We start from the raw sequence: 15,865 nt of genomic DNA, 5'->3' as shown, positions 1-15,865 counted from the left end.
CGGCGGCGCCTGGCGCGGGGCGGCCGCTGGGTAAAAGCGCCGCGACGCCCTTAGCAACCGCACTTTCGGCACGGCCGGGCCCGGCGCGGGGAGCGGCGGCGCGGGGAGAGCAGGGGAGATGGCGGCGGCGCCGGCGGCGCGGGGAAGGGGCGGCGGCAGCGGGGAAGTTCCGGGAAGGCCGGCGGGAGCCGGGTCGCGCCGCCGCGAACGTGGCGAATCTGCCGCCTCGAGTCACGGGAACCGCCGCCCGCCAGCCCCGCCCCGCGCCCCCCCTCCGCGCCCCGGCCCCCCGGTCCCAGCACGGCGGCGGGCCCCGCTCGGAGCAGTTTATTTACAGTCGGTAATGCGGTACAGAGCCCGCCCGGCCGCCCGGCACGGCACCCCCCGGCTGCGGGGCCGGCACCGGCGCGGCGGGGAACGGGCAGGAGCGGGGCGCAGGCAGGAGCGGGGAGCGGGCAGGAGCGGGGCGAGGGGCCCTGCCCTACATTTCTGGCAGGGGCCGGGACCCCCGGCATGCACCCGGCCCCGGGTCGGCCTCCTCGGCGGGGAAGGGAGCCAGGCTGCCCTCCCGGGGAGGGGGGGACACCCCATCCCGGCCCCCCAACAGCCTGTACCCGGGCACCGGCCCTGCCCGCGCTGCCGCGGCCGAGGGTCGGCACGGTCCGAGCCAGCCCCGCTGTGCCGGGGCTCTGCTGCCGGCCGGGGACGTCCAGCCCCGTGGTGCCGCTGCCAGAAGAGGAGGGTCCCAGCCCCGTTCACCAGCCGCAGCAGCAGCCGATTATCGCCCTTGCGGGGGCCACATCTCCATGGCTAAGCCCCGGCCACCGGCAGAAGAAAGGTGACACGTGTCCTCGCCCCACTAACTGGCCCCGTGGCCCACGGAGGAGCTACTTGGGGTCTGCCCGGCGAGGCTTGATGTCGCGAGTCTTCATGTAGGAGAGCAGCTGCTCGGGGATCTCGGCCAGCACGTCCTTGGCCAGGCGGGCCATGCTCAGCACCTGGTTTCCCGAGTCGTCCACGTAATCCCGAAACGGCACAAACTTGGAGGGAAAGAAGTTTTGAAGCCCGGTTGGAAACAATCCTGTGGTTGCTGGGGTCAGCGAGGGGCTGAGCATCTCGTGCCCGTGGTGGGATCAGGCTGGATGCTGGTGTTACCTGTACGATGTCCCTCTCGGCGTAGCGTCCCCGGAAAGACACCCGTACCTCGTCACCATCCAGCTCCTCCATGGCTGGGGGGTGACAGCCGGTGTCACTGAGCCTCAGTGGGGCAGCCACCCAGGACGGAAACGCCGTCCCTGCCTCCGGGATGCCGGAGGCATCCCGGAGGCAGGGACGGCGTTTCCGTCCCCCTTCCGTGGTGTCCCCGAGCCCCAACTCACCCTCAAACTCAGCCGGACCCACTCCCACGATGATGATGGACATGGGCAAGGCGGAAGCCTGTGGAGCAGAGGCAGGGTGGCAGCCGGGGCAGCACCCGGTGTGGGGTGAACTCACGGTGACGAGGGTGCACTCACGGTGACAATGGCTTCCTTGGTCTGCAGCATGTCGGAGATGACGCCGTCGGTGATGATGAGGAGGACGTGGTACTGCGAGCCATCGGTCACCTGGGCGGCCGCTCTGTGGGGACAAGGGTCCCTCCAGCAGCCCCGTCGGTGTTGGGCAGCCAGCCCCACTGTGGGACCGGTGGCATTTGGGGATAGCAAAAGGGGACAGTGTCCCTCGGCGCTCACCCAGCCACCTGGTTGATGATGGGGGCGAAATTGGTGGGACCGTAGAGCTGGACGGTGCGCAGGCTCTGGAGGTAGGACTCCAGCACGCCCTCGATGCCGGCACAGCTGGGGTTGTCCGCGTTGTTGTTCTAGGGGATGGGGACAGGCGCTTGGAGGGGGACCACAGCACCCCATGTCCCCCCCCAGCTGCGAGATGCTGGGTCAGGATGTGGCCAGGGCGGGTGCTTCCCCCCCACCCTCCACTGCCACGCTGCTGCGGGCACCCCCACCCCGGTGTTCCCACCCCGGAGCACACCAAGGGGAACTGGTGGGAGATCTTGCCGTCGGGTGGGAGTTTGGCGCCGAAGCCGTAGGCAGGGAAGAGCTTGTCGCTGTCGTAGTCCTGGATGATCTCCCCCACCGCCTTCAGCGCCAGGGCGTAGGCGCTCAGCTGGTAGGGGCTCGCGTAGTGCAGCGAGGTGGGCTGCGACGGCATCCCTGCGGCACAGCGCCCGTCGGCACCCACCCCCGTGGCCGGACCCATGGCCGTGGCGATGGGGACACCCCCCCCTCCCCACTCCCCTGCACCGGCTGCACTCACCGTTGGACGCCGTGAAGTCGATGGCGACGGTGAAATTCAGCTGCGTCCTTGGGGGGAGAGCGAGGGAGGCTGCCGGCCCCACGGCGTGGCGTGGCGTCCCCACCCTGGGACCCATCGCCTGGGCCCCCCCCACTTCTCCAGCCAGCACCCCCACAGCCCAGGGCCACCATCCTGCACGCCCTCCCCAGCCCCACCGCCCCCTTGTGACCCCCAGGCTGCACCTGCACTGTCACCACCGTCCTCGCCCCGAGACCCTGGTCCGTGGGGGGTCTCGGGGAGCTGGGGGACACCCGGCCCCCCACTCACCCGCCCCGGATGTAGTCAACGAAGGTGAACTCGGACTCAACGGAGAAGGAGAGCAGCGTCACCTGTGGGCACGGGGGGGGGCGGGTTAGACCCAGACTCCCCCCCTCCCCCTCCACCTCAACAGGCACAGCGAGGGGGTCAGACCCCCCCCCGCCTCATACAGGAGCACCAGAAGCACCACAGCCCCACTCACGGTGCCAGAGTTCACATATTTCTTCTTCTTGCATTTCTTCCTGGGGTTCAGCACCTATGGGTGCAGGGGTGGGTCAGCCTCGGCATGGGGTGCCCCCCAGTCCCCTGCCCCAGCCCCCCCTCCCCTACCTCATACACCGTAAACTGGCTCTGTGCCCGGGAGAGCTCCCGGTAGCTGGTGGCAAACTCCCCGATGAAATCGTGGCTGTGGGAGGGGGGGGGGCGGTCGGCATGACTGGGCACCCCGGGAAGCAGCAGCAGCGACACCCTGATGTCCCCCGCCACCCCACGGGCACGGCCTCACCTCCCGTCCCGGTCCCAGTCGTACACGTCTATCTTCACCGTCCTGAAAGCGAAGGTGGGCGGAGGATGAGCTGCCAGCCTGGCCGGCAGGGTCCCCCCCAGCCCCCCTGTTTGGGGACACCCAGCCCCACAGCCCACCCCGCAGCAGGCACCCTGCCCGCCGGTTGCTGGCAGAGCCTCCCCGCCTGCCCGGCCTGCGTCTCTGCTGGGAGGGAATCAGGAAATTTGGGTCACGGTGGGGGCCCTGGAAAGGAGGGGGGATGCCTTTATGTAATTTGGGTTGCAGAAGAGGGAAAAAAAAAAAAACCAACAATAAGGACCCAATTCTAAGCTGCCTGCCACCGCGGGGCCAGACCCACGAAGAGATGCTCACACCCTGCTCTGGCCCCACGGCTGCCCCGGTCCCCGTACCGGTCGTAGTCGCCGTTGCAGAGGGCGCGCACGGGGATGGTGAAGGGCTGCCACACCGGGTTGAGCGTGTTCTTCACCACCTCCGTCTTATGGCAGATGGTGAAGCTGCGGGGGGGGACAGGGCAGGGTCGGGGCGCGCCGTAGGGTGAGGCCAGCGCCCTGCCCGCCCCACCGGGCCCCCCCCGCTCACGTGCCGTCCTCGTTGCTGCGGTAGAAGACGAGGAAAGGGTCGGATTTTCCGAAGAAATCCTTTTTGTCCAGCTTGTTGGCACACAGCTGCATTGTGACGATGTCCTGGGGATGGGGACCGTCACCACCAGCTGCCTCCTTGCACCCACCCGTGTTGGGGGAAGAAGCGGGGGGGCCACACGGCTCCCACCTTGCTGCTGCTGGGACATTAGCACTCACCCGGCAGTTGCTCAGCTCCTCGGCCAGCAGCAGGATGGTCCCACACCGCTTTCCTGGGACCCCCCTTGGGACCAGAGGTGCTGGGTCAGCTTGGGGACAAGGAGGATGGGACAGGGACAGGAGGTGGAGTTGGGGCTCGTGCCCCATGGCTGGCACTCGGCAGCACGGCTGGTGTCCCCAGCCAGGGACATGCAGGGAGGGCTCCCATGGGGCAGGTGGTGGCTGGGGACACGGTGTGGGACACCCCCCTCACCCCGCCATGGGGCATGACTCACGTGAGGGCTCTCTCCAGGCGGCCCCGCTGGGACCCGATCACCTCCCCCAGCGCCACGAACGCCTGACCCAGGAAGTCCTGTGCCCCGAGCACAGCGCCGTGAGGCTCCAGGAGCTCCTGACACAGCCCCCCTACGACTTACACTCACCCATCGTTCTCCCAGTTGCACCCATAGGACCTGCTGCCACCTTGCCTCAGGGCCACCCCAAGTGTCCTGAGCCCACCCTGCTCCCTAAGAGCCAGCCACCAGCCCAGGACCCATCCTGCACCCCCAAAATCACCCCAGGTGCCCACTCCACATGCCCTAGACTCATCCTGTGCCCCCAGAACCACTCCACATGCCCTAGACCCACCCCTCCAGAGCCATCCAACATGCCCTGAACCCCCAAATCCACCCCCACGGTGTATCCTGGCCCCATCCTGCACCCTGCCCCACCAGACACCCCCAGGAGGGGTCGGGGTCCCAGGGTAGAGCAGGGGCTGGTGTGTGGTGGGTACCTACCTTCTGCCAGTCCCCATGGGGCACGGAGAGATGGAGAGCGGGTTAGAGCCCTCCGAGGGGCACCTGTCCCCCCCCCAACAGCACCCACACAGGGCACAGCCTCGGGGTGCCCCACTGCAGCATCACACCAGGGCGTCACCACGCGCTCCCCCGGCACGGGCTGCGCTCACCTGCTTTAAAATGGAGCAGCTCTTGGAGTCCACGTTGTAGCTGGTGGTGGGAGAGCAGAGCCCTGAGCCAGTGCCCGTGGGGGCGTCCTGGCACGCAGCCCCGCTTTCCCACCCGTCCTGACTTTTTACTGCGGTACCCTTATTTATTATAATTATTTATTATCATTATTTATTACCAACTTGATGCTTTGTTCCACCCCGAGTGGGGCCAAGCCCTTCCCCGGTCTCCCTACTCACACGTCAAAGCGGAGGTTTTGCTTCTCCTCAAAGTAGTAGTCAAGGACGAACTTGCGGACGAAGTCGGGGTTCAGGGTGTTGTCAATCACCTCGGTGCGCCCGAACTACAGGGAGAGGGGTGAAGGTGGGCCCCCTCCCTGGCTCCCTCCCCATCACAGCTGCCCCGGCACTAATCCTGGTGGGGGATTAGTGCTGCTGGTGGGGCCATATCATTAGCGTGGACTCAGAGATCATTAGTGTGGACATGGGTGGCCATATGGGCTTGTTTAACCCAGCCAGGGATTAGCCAGGAGTGGGGGGGGCACTGGGGGTGGCAGCATCCCCGGCACGGGGCTGGGAGCTTCCCCAGGGACCTGGTGTGAGGGGCTGCGCTCACCTCCTTCCACTCGCTGCTCCCTGAGCCCTGCACGAAGAGGACCACCACTGTGGAGAGAGGAGCAGAGCTGGGCTGCCGTGCCGTGCCGTGCCCCGCTGTGCCCCCTGCCCGGCCCTGCCACCCACCTGGGTCAGACTTGGAGAAGGTGTCCATGTCCAGCAGGTTCCTGAGGGGACAGAACCAGGCGTGAGCCACCCTGGGTGCCACCCCACCCAGCCCCGCAGCGGGTCCCCGTGTCTCCCCCCCGATCCCATGATCAGAAAGAAGGCCGAGAGCCCCAGCACCCTGAGGAGCCACGCTGGCTCCCACCGCAAGGTTCGGCAGGGCAGCGGGGCGAGCAGGGAGCAGCATCTCCAGCGCCTGACGATGATTGAACATGACAGGGAACCCATTTAGAGGACGAAACCTTCCCCTGTGCCGCCGGCACCGACGGAGTGCCCGCCGCACCCCGGCTGCGGGAGCGTGGCTAATGGCGGGGCGCAGAAGTGAGAAGAGACACTCAGAGCAGGGGCTGGGCAGCCGGTGGGGACCAGCTCCGCGCCCCCACCGCAGCGATTGATCCTTGTCCTTTGCACGGTGTGACACCGGCAGGTGCCGGGAGCTGCCACCGGTTCTGCTGGGATCCTTCCCGCACCCCCGGGGTGGTCGCACAGGGTGGGCTGGGGCATGGCTGGGGGTTGCGGGGTTCCGCCAGCTCCCCCGACCCCAGAGCACAGCGGGGGGGGACAGCTGCCCCCTCCCCGAGCTCCCCAGCAGCCCTGGATGGGGCTGAGCCCGCGGGGGGGCTGCAAAACCGGAGCCTGCCCCAGCCCTGGGCTGTCTCTGGGAGCGAACCCCGGAGCTGCCAGGCCCCGCAGCCCCTCTGCCCGCTGCCCAAAGGGGCTGGCAGGGAGGGGGCACGGCAGCCCCTGGCCCAGATTGGAGTTTGCAGGGCTCCAGGGGTGGGCCAGAGCTGCCCACCCGGGGAGGGGGCTCCGTGGGGAGAGCTGCAGGCCTGCCCTGACCCCCGGGCGCGGGGATGTGGCCGCTGGTGCCGGTCCCTGCGGGCAGGACCCCCCGGCCGCGGGCAGCGAGGGCAGCGGTGCCTCTGCCAGGCTATATTTAGCCACCGACAGACAGCTTCAGCAGCCTCTGCTTGCCCCGCGGACCTCACCAGTAGCCAGAAGCACCGAGCGGCACCTCTCCCACAGCCCCCGTCCCGCCACGGGCCAACGCTGACCCCCCCTCCCAGCCCAACCCGACCCACTCCCGGCTCTGCCGCCTCTCACGGGGCTCACGGAGCCGGGCAGCCTGCCCCGGCACCCCCCGCCCCGCCAGCATCGCCCCGAGTGGGGCCGTCCCGCACCGCAGCCCTGGGGAGGGGCAGCCGCGCCCGGTGCCAGCATCCCCCGGGACCCCACGGGTGACAGGAGAGCAGAGGGGGGCGTTGGGCACCCGCCGTGGCACCGAGCGGTACCGGGGAGGGGGATGTGGGGCGTGTATGGGAGGAAGAAAAGGGGACGCGCATCGCACCCCGCCCCGGGGGCTGCCCGTCGGGCACCGGGATGCTGCGGGACACGGGCACCCCGCAGCTCATCCCCGCGCGTTTCGCACCCACCCGTGTCCGTGCGCCAGCCCCCGCCCCATCTCTCCCGGCTCACCGGCAGGACACGGTGAGTTCCACCTTGGTGCCCGGCGCGTTGCCGGCCGCCGGTTCCAGCGCTCCCGGAGACGCCATCCCCGCCCGGGCACCGCCGCTGCTCCGCGCCGCCTCCTCCCGCGCCGCCGAGGCGGGCGCGCCCGGGGGCGGGCACGGTACGGCACGGCACGGCACGGGCACGGGCACGGCGGCCCCGGCCCCGCCGGCAGCACCGCCCCGGGCACCGGGAGGGGCGGCTGGGGGGGGGGGGTTGGCTCGGCCCCGGGGACTGGCCCGACCCGCGACGTCCCGGCGGGAGCTCAGCCCCGGCTCCCGGCTCAGCCTCCCCCTGCCCCGACACCTCCCGTCCGGGGCTGCGGGCTCCGCTCCCCCCCAGCTCAGCCCCGACTCCCGCCCCGCCGAGGGGGGCGTCCCCCTCCCGGTCCCGGCTCGGTGTTATTTCGGGGCCGCCGCTCCCGGAGCGTGGGCCGGGCTATTTACAGGCATTGGCGCCCCCGGCAGAGCGGCTCCCCCCACCCCCCCACCCCAGCAGCTCAGGGAGGAGGCAGGAGAGGCCACAGCTCGGGTGTCTTTACTGCAGAGACTTGTCAGAGCCCCCCCCCGTGCTCCCCCAGGAGGGGTGGGGGGCAGCGGGTGCCGCAGGTGCCCGCACCGGGAAGGGGGTCCCGGGGCTGGGACCAGGGGGACCCCGGTAGCCCCGTTTTTCCAGCCAGCGGTCCGGGAAAGGAGAGCTCAGAGCGTGCTGCTGCCTCTCAGTCCCACGCCCCGCACGAACTGCTCGAGGAGGCCACCGATGGCCCCCGAGGGGCTGGGGGACACGGCCTTCAGGCCGATGGTCCGGCTGTAGCTGGCCAGAAAGGCAGAGCGCACTTCTTCCAGCCGGGACTCGCGGTCGCTCGCCGACACCAGCCTAAGAGAGAGAGAAACGGGGAGGTGAGCGCCTGCAGGCAGCCCTGGCCCCAGCCCCGCTCTGGGGGCAGCAGGGCTGGGGCTCTGCCCGTGGGCTCTGCCGGCTCCAGTGGCCAAGGCAGCCACAAAAGGCTCCAGCTACAGCAGCCTCCTTGCCCAACGCAAGGGTCTCCTGCTCTGCCCTCCATCTCCTTCATCCCTTCCTTGCGCAGTTTCTCCCTCCACAAGGCCACGGTTCACACATTTGGCCAAGGGGGTGCTGGCTGACGTGAGCCCCCACGCCAGCTCCCTCCCCTCCTGGCACAGCCTTCCCAGACAGAGCCTGGCCAGTCGCTTCCATCCTATCTGCGACTGGCCCTCGCTTCCACCAGCCTCTGTGGGGAATAAGAGGGGGCAGACAAGGTGACAAAAGCCCCAAGGAGCACTCTGGCTGTGAGAAGAGGAGAGACAAGCAGCGTTTTACTTCTGCTCCCCAGCACAGCTGCTCTGTGCAAGCAGGAGGGCTGCCTGCAGAGTAGGGCACAGCTTCCCCCGGGACTCACTCTCCTCTCCAGCTGATCCACGCAGCTGGTTAGGGGCGGAGGGAAAAGAGCAGAGGGAAGGCAGTATTTCAGGCGAGGGAGCAGGGGAAAGCAAGACCTAGGGTTCAGAGGCTGCTCTTCCAAGTGCTCTGGCCTCAGACGGTCCTTGCTGCAGCGCCTCCGAGACATGCTGGTGGTTCCCAGAGAGAATAAGACACTCCTCAAAGGTCACCCCAAGGGCACAGCGCAAACCTTCCCCATAAAAAATTCTCTTTAATCTCTCCAGCGCCTGGGCTGGCTATAAATTGGCACAGCTCATTTGAATGGAAGTGTTAACCACCCACAGCCAACAGCTTCGGTCCGGAAACAGCAGCAAGAGGATATGGTGGGAGGCCTATAAACAGCAAGCGATGCCGAGGCAGCCAATCGGGCCGCTGTTTACAGTGCCTGATAATAAAGAGAAGCCAGAGGGCAAAGGAAAAAGGCAACATACCTAAACACATTAAAAAGATGCTTTATGGCAACCTAATTAGGACGTGGAACTCGCAAACCTGCTAGCATTAAAAATAAGCAGGACTTACTTGCACCCAAGTACAGTGATCTTATGTCACAGGCAGAGGTAAGCGAGGGCGTGCAGCAGTTAGGTCCTGCATCTTCTGGCTGAAGCACCTCACCACAGGGCAAATTCTGTATTTAGGCTCTCAGATTTCTTTCACGGAGTGAGACGCTCCAAGGTGTAGGGTCAAGGAGTTGGCCACTGCCCGACCCCAAGCCCTGCAGACCAGCTGCACCGCTTTCCTCTGAGCTGATAGTTCAAGCAGGAGGCAGGTCGTGCTTCCCTGCCAAATCCACGGACTCTGCCCTGCTCCACTTCCTACAGCCTGCCCGCTCGTCTGCAGCTTGGGGTGCAGGATGAGAGGAGGCTGTCAAAGCCCAAGCTCGAAGTAAGCCCTGACAAGCCCCACACAAGCACAAGGAAGTAGGCTGTGAAAAGCGTACCTTCATCAAGCTGCTGCCAGCTGAGATGTAAAGTGGGAACTTAAATGGAATTTAATTTTCCAAAAAGTCATACTGTGCCGGGCTGCGAAAAACTGGGATAAAGCCACAATGGGCTCCTGAGCAAACAGAGCTGATGCAGAGCAGACAGAGAGCGCGGAGGCCCTGGGTTAAGCTCAACACAACACTCTTGGCAACTCTTCATCCTTCCACGCAGGGCCTGGTCCCGGCCCCCGCAGTCGAGCGGTCCCCAGCCCCCGAGCAGCCCACAGCTCCAGTGAAGAGCCGAACAGGGCAGAGCACTCGCAGCATCTGCTGCACACCAAGGGGGAAGCACCACCACTGTTCCCCTCCCTTTGAAGCCGGCTGTCCCCAGCAGCCAGACTCCAAACCACATGGGCCTGCAGTCTCAGCACAGGCAGATTCAGAGCTCAACTTCAATTCATGTTTCTCTACTGAATTCCCTATTCTGATGTTAGATCCAGCTCCAAGGGCAGCAACAACTCGCTGGAGATCAGTAGCCACCTAGCACAGCCAGGTTCAGGGCACAGTAAAGCAGTCACTAATTCAGATGCCCATTCTTCAGTCCCTTCTGCTCCCTCACCCATCTCCAAACAACTGCAGGAGCAGTTCAGTGTGTCCTCATGAAAGGAGGAGAGTAAATCCTGGACAGGCCATGTCCAATGCATCTCATGATTTTTTGATTTGCCGATTCACGGGTGTTGTAGCTTCACTGTAACTCGGGGGCAGCTGCTCTGCTCGGCAGCACAGCACGCAGCCACATGAGAAGGGGAGCCCGGGCAGCTAGCCTGTCTCACAGGAGACGTTGTTTTTCACGACGCTTGCCCTCTTGCCTCCAGAGCACATATTCAGATCTCAGTAAGGGACCACAAACGTTTGGCAGCACAACTCTAACACAGCTAGCTAGCGGCAGCCCCTCATCTGCCATTTCAGTTTCTTGATTGAGAGTTTGCAGCCTAAAGGCACAAGCCAAGGTTCTCCTCTAACAGCAATTAAAACGCTGTCTCCTGTCTTTCAAGCTTTCACAGAGGTAGCTTTTTAATTAGGGAGGAACATTTGACTCCCAGTCGTTTGACAGGGCAGGACGCAGGGTCTCTGCTGCTCTGCACTGGCCAGACACAGCACCCGCAAATGATATTGCGTGTGCTCAGACAAAACTGTGGTTACAGAAAGCCCCTCTCTTACTGCAGTAAGGATCTGACCCCAGCAGGGAGATGGAGATGAGCACGATCCAAAAGCAAGAAAATCTGGGTTACCAATCCCGTCCCGACAAGCACGCATCCTCAAACGCACTCAGTTATGCCCAAATTCAGTGTCTTCAGGGAAGAGAGAAAAGCCTCTTCTACCTACCAAAAGCAAAGAGCCCCCCCGTCACTAGGCAGAGAAAATGCCAGTTTCTTTCTGAGTTCAGCGTAAGCAAAGAGTGCTCAGTGACTGAATTTGTGGATGGAAAGCATCAAGGCAGGGAAGACGGGACAGTTTGTCACGGGCTCCCAGGCTTCTTCAAAAGTGCCAGGGTGATAAAGTTTCAGCGCTCACAGCCAGCTGAGAGACCCAAGGAAAGATCCTGTGTTTGAGACACTTACAGGCAAGTGCTAGGGCACTCATCCGGGAAGCTGCAAGGGAGAGAGGCGTCTGCGCTCAGGATTGCCTGCTCCCGAATACTGCCACACCCTGTCACCATCTGCCAGCTGCCAAAGTCTGTGGAAACGGAAGATCCGGGCAAAGAATGGTCCGCCGATCTGGGGCAGAGAGAGAGGGAGACGGCACGATCAGTCAGGTCATTCAGCCACATGCCTTTTGCTAACGCTGGTGCCAGGGGTTCGCCGGGCTGACCGCCAGCAGCGCCTGTGCCAGCAGCCTTGACACTCGGGGACCAGGGTGCAACATGCAGCTCGGGCTGGGCCCCAGGCCAAGCCTTTCCTTTGAAAGCGAGGGGAGAGCTGAGCTGGCTGAGGCCGACAAAGCAGCAGGAGCGCACCAGGAGCTGGACAGGATAGAGCCAGCAAGCAGCAGATGGCCATGCAGAACTGTGAAACCCGTTAGCAAGATGCAACAGCGTGTCCTGCCCTGAATCCCTCACAGATGCAGACGTCGTGTTGTACAAGGGGCATCCCCCCGTCGCTTGTCGCAGCTGTTAGCACATCCCAGGGCAGCAGCAAGGCGGATCAGAGAATCAGCTTGTGACTTGGTTAGTGTTGAGAAAGACTTCGGGATCCTTGGTCCGACAGCCATTAGAAAGCAGATCGCTCCCGAGGCATTAACACCGGATCTGAACAGAGCCAGTCACTGCTCAAGATGTTCCCAGGGCACTCCCCCTCCCAGCATCTGAAGAGCTTTTCATTCCTGTGTTAGAACGGACTGCCCCAAAAACCAGGTGGCAAAACATCTTTAGGATAGGAAAAGTAGCCAAGGGAGGATAATGGTTTGATGTATGCAACCTCCCACCAGGAAAGGAGGAAGCATGAAATCCGATCAGTGATTCTGAGGAGTCCCTCCAAAATCTCAAAGAAGGAGGCACAATCAATTGAGATGAACCCAGAGCTCTTGGCTTCCCAGGAACAAGCAATTACTGTGCCCCGCTGCACAGCAGAGCGTACATAGCTGGAAGCACAGCCTGTGGCAGAGCTACTCAATTACACACTACCAAGATCTCCTGGATAATTTATCTGAGATCTGCTGGGCAGATAGCAGTGCACCAGCTCCAGCTCTGCCGGGCCAGGTACTTGTACACTGTCTTCACAGCTAAGAATAGCAGTGGCGCACTGCAGCTGCTCCCCAAGAGACCAGGAGAACAGCTAGAAAGACAGGATCTCCCACAGCAAGGACCCCAGCGAGCCTGGAAGGCGAGGATGGGGGGGGAGACACGCAGCAGGAAGCCTACTCGCAATCTCCATCTAATTTCAAGCCTGCCGTTTAACTAGTGTGATCGATACAGCCAAGTTTGAGAAGTCTGAAACACAGTCCTGAGCTGGTTCCACAAGCAGAGAAGGGGAAAAAATAAAATTCACGCAGCTCCTGGCGTATCAGCTTCCCATCATGGTGCTGACACTGCAGTTTGGGGGTAACGCCACTGTCGGGAAGTTCAGGCTCTGGAAGGGATCACGGCAGAAAATAGGAAGAGCAGAACTTCACCTGCCTTGCACAGCTCTTCTTCGGCTGCTTGATGAGCTGAGGTTCAGAGTACTGGCAGAAGCCTTTCTTGCAAAAAGGGATTTTTCCTAGAGCACATAACGCTGCAGTAAGAATGAGGGCATTTCACTGAAAGCAGAACTGCAGCATTCTCTTATACTCTCTTAAGAAAGACCTTTTGCAGATCAGACAGCGATAGCCTTCTCTGGGATGCAAGGAATTCATAAGGGAGAAGGACATCTACCTCTCTCCCTGCCTTTGGAAAATAAAGCTGAGAAAGTTAGTGTGATGGAGAGCAGGCAGAGCCTTTGGGCCGAGAGCACGGTGCCATGCCGGGAGCACAGTGCAGGAAGCCAGGGAGAGGCATCGAGGAACACTGCTTTGGTGCAGAGGGAAGAGGAGGGTGTCATCTCCCTGAGAGTACAGCACAGCCAGACAGGAAAAACAGGAGCGTCACACGCAGTTTTAAGCTAAAACAGTAAAGAGGTCTATAGGCAACGGGCTTGGGCTGAAAGTAGACATGGACACGGTTCTGTCAGAAAAGTAACGAGTTGCCAAACAGAGAATAGGTTTGGGGCCAGGCAGAAACACAGGTTTTGAAGATGGCAAGTATGGATGGCAGAGGAGGGCTTGGGCTATGGCAAGATCTCCAGGTGAAGGAGAAGAGAACCGAACAGAGCTGTACGGTTCTTGTAAAGGGAGAGTAGTATCAGCAGCCTGCCTAGGAGACTATGCCCATGTGGCAAGCAAAGGAATAAAACATGAACCAGGGCCCCAGGGACAGTGAAAACGTCCCTCTGCCCAGTATTATCAACCACACTGGTCAGTCAGATGAGCCTGTGCTAAAGAAGGTGAGCAGAAAATGTCTTCCTGCTTCGCGTATGTGGCCTCAGCTTCCATCTGCTGGTCACCTTCCACGGCTGTCAGCTAAGATTAGACTGATCTTACACCAGCTCTTGGAGGCAGATCAAGTCACCTCTTGAATCCTTTCTTGGACAGGCTGATAAAAGCATCGTGTACCTCCCATGAGACCGACTCTCAGTGGCTCTTTAACCCTTCCTGAGGGCCCTGAACCTGTCAAGCAGCTGCGCAAACTTAGTCAAGGTACAATCTAAGCTAATAGCACAGGAGTCCAGGAGCACAAGGCAACCAATTCTGTGTCTCACCTCCAGGCAGCCAAATAAACACTTGGCAATTAATTGAATAAACCGATTGACTCTGCAATGAGCCCAGGTCATCTCTCTTCTGGCTTAGATATCTGAGCCTAGCCAGCAGAGCTAAGCTATCACGGCAGACTTTCCCCTCTATCCCCAACACCTTCTCAAGGGAAGGCTCCTGAGGAAGTGTCACAACCAACAGGCATCTTGAACAGCCTCGACAGACAGCAGGGGCCAAAGCTGGTGAGTCAGGCGGGGAAGGGATGGCATGGGAAATCTTGTGTTTGCACTGCAAGGGCAGCAGAGCTTCTCAAAAGCTGAGCTTGGCTTGAGACCAAGACCAGCTCTCTACAGCGACTGCCTCCCAGTGCAAATCCAGTCAGTGCTAGAGGTAAAAGTCTTCCTGTTATTTCTACCCCTGAGGGCTTCTCGTAAAGCATTGCTGCAGGGGCTCAAAAAGCACTTTGGTGAGAGTGTGTTGGGGCTGCTGGGACACCGGTCCCAGTCCCTAAACCTGTAAGAACAACAGGTTTGCAGCATGTTATGCAGCCGTGCCTGAGGCTGGCTAGCTGTGAGGGCAGCACGGAGGGGCTCGGGAAGCAGCCGGACGACTACAGCAAAGCTGACACGGTTAGGGGAGATGAGATACAGCAAGTCTTCAAGTCGCTGCCTCTGCCACAGACATCTAATAGCAGACAGAGAGAGAATGAAAGTGAGCTTCACACCCCCACCTCTTCAGGTCCACGAGTGGGAAGAAACTCCCTCAAAAGTGCAAGATTAACAAAATTAGATTAGCAAAACAGAGATGAGCTGCAAGCTGTTCCTTCACACAAGGAAGGACCTCTAGCAGGCCGTAACTGGCAACTCCTAGCCTGGAACCATTCCCTTTAATTAGGTCAGCGCTTGCCATGCAACATGCTGCACAAGACAGAGGAGTATTTCAGAGCACACGGACACTTGCCCACCAGAGGAGAGCCAATACCGGAGGCAGAGCAACAGTCAGGGATCCTTCCCTTTCTTAATACAGAACTGAGACGAGTGCCAAGTGCCAACAGCTAGGCTCTCATCCTGCCCCGTGCTGCCCCCGCTCACCTGCCATATTTCCACACACCTAGGACTATTTGGGAAGCAGCTCACTTGCCAGCATATGCTCAGTGCCTCAAGTCGGGGTGTTAAGTAGGTACTGTACGCACAGGCAGACTGTGGCAACCTGGAGTACAGGGCAGCCCTTCCCACCTTTGCGTGGGAAATGTTGGCAAGGAGTACTTGGCAGCGAGCTGTACCGAGAGCCCTGGCTGAATCCCAGGCAGCTATCTACAGGCTGTGTTAGTGCCGTAACAGCCTGAGCAGCCAGTCCTCTGCGAGCACAATCATTTCTGATTGCAGCACAGTCATGTGCCAGCTGGCAAGCCCATTTTTGTGGCACAGTTGTGCAATAATTCCAGAAAACATTCCCGTAAACAATTCCTGTCCTGCTGCGGCCGCTAGCCCGAGTTGTCACATCACAGATAGAGCTTCCAAGGCAGATGGCTCTAAGGAGCAGGAGAGTGCGCACGCAGCCTTATCATCGCCAACCAAACACCCAAAGCCGAGGGACGGCAGCTTCTCTGTCCCTCTCTGCACTCCCTCCGACCCACAGCTGAACCGCCTGCAGCCCTTGAAGTAAGGGAGTTCTCCGTGGCTGTTGCCCAAAGCAGATCCTCCACGATTTAACTCCTGCAGATCTTGACTCTTCAGATCACAGTACTTTGGCGTTTGTTTAATTGACTTAGCAAAAGCACATTCAACCAAAGATTATCCAGCTGCTAAGCCACATTAGTGTTATGTGCACACACGCTAAATCCCTGACACAGATACAGGGTTTTTCTGCAGTGCCGTGAGACACTTAGACTATTAGTGTCAAACTCAAACACAGTATGTGGTTTGCAAGCCACTACCCACTCGCACGCAGGGAATTCCATTCAGTGCACACTCTCTGCCATGCTCAGAGCTCTGCAGAAC

At 61.5% G+C, this 15,865-nt stretch overlaps 2 protein-coding genes across 14 annotated transcripts in view; both read right to left on the bottom strand.

Annotated features, from left to right (window-relative positions):
• Positions 1 to 318: 318 nt before the first annotated feature.
• On the bottom strand, positions 319 to 7,344 carry CPNE9 (copine family member 9). 4 transcript variants are annotated; one of them, XM_074914051.1, is made up of 21 exons: positions 7,130 to 7,343; positions 5,615 to 5,655; positions 5,490 to 5,536; positions 5,114 to 5,217; positions 4,877 to 4,916; positions 4,707 to 4,709; positions 4,206 to 4,282; positions 3,931 to 3,994; positions 3,713 to 3,816; positions 3,523 to 3,627; positions 3,113 to 3,154; positions 2,938 to 3,013; positions 2,810 to 2,863; positions 2,617 to 2,678; positions 2,311 to 2,357; positions 2,026 to 2,207; positions 1,731 to 1,858; positions 1,515 to 1,617; positions 1,380 to 1,437; positions 1,156 to 1,229; positions 319 to 1,040 (listed from the first exon to the last, which is right to left on the bottom strand). In XM_074914051.1, exons 1-21 carry the CDS (start codon positions 7,204 to 7,206, stop codon positions 888 to 890), a joined length of 1,641 nt encoding a protein of 546 aa, XP_074770152.1. In that variant the 5' UTR covers positions 7,207 to 7,343; the 3' UTR covers positions 319 to 887. The 4 variants fall into 4 exon arrangements, with proteins under 4 accessions (XP_074770152.1, XP_074770151.1, XP_074770153.1 ...); XM_074914050.1 differs by lacking the exon at positions 4,707 to 4,709; XM_074914052.1 differs by lacking the exons at positions 3,931 to 3,994; positions 4,206 to 4,282; positions 4,707 to 4,709; positions 4,877 to 4,916 and having other exon boundaries at positions 3,713 to 3,727; positions 7,130 to 7,344.
• Positions 7,345 to 7,686: 342 nt separating this feature from the next.
• MTMR14 (myotubularin related protein 14) overlaps positions 7,687 to 15,865 on the bottom strand; it is a 34,172-nt gene continuing 25,993 nt past the window's right edge. For 7 of the 10 annotated variants that reach the window (XM_074913800.1, XM_074913804.1, XM_074913803.1 and 4 more), the window contains one exon: positions 7,687 to 8,038. In XM_074913800.1, coding sequence (XP_074769901.1) covers positions 7,861 to 8,038 — 178 coding nt within the window. In that variant the 3' untranslated portion in view covers positions 7,687 to 7,860. Of the gene's footprint in view, positions 8,039 to 11,161; positions 11,318 to 15,865 lie in introns of all 10 variants that reach the window. The other 3 variants (XM_074913797.1, XM_074913798.1, XM_074913799.1) reach the window with 1 other exon arrangement.

The sequence above is a fragment of the Athene noctua genome, chromosome 10, assembly GCF_965140245.1.
Source record: "Athene noctua chromosome 10, bAthNoc1.hap1.1, whole genome shotgun sequence".
NCBI classification, from domain to species: Eukaryota; Metazoa; Chordata; class Aves; order Strigiformes; family Strigidae; genus Athene; species Athene noctua.
The sequence above is the reverse complement of the archived record's forward strand: the minus strand, read 5'-3'. Positions and strand labels throughout refer to the sequence as shown.

Excerpts from the sequence above, each read along its gene's own strand:
- CPNE9 (XM_074914051.1), bottom strand. The coding sequence starts at position 7,206 with ATGGCGTCTCCGGGAGCGCTGGAACCGGCGGCCGGCAACGCGCCGGGC. Across the intron at positions 5,656-7,129 it reads GAACTCACCGTGTCCTGCCG|GAACCTGCTGGACATGGACA; the intron begins GTGAGCCGGGAG and ends CTGTCCCCTCAG. Across the intron at positions 5,537-5,614 it reads CTTCTCCAAGTCTGACCCAG|TGGTGGTCCTCTTCGTGCAG; the intron begins GTGGGTGGCAGG and ends CTCTCTCCACAG.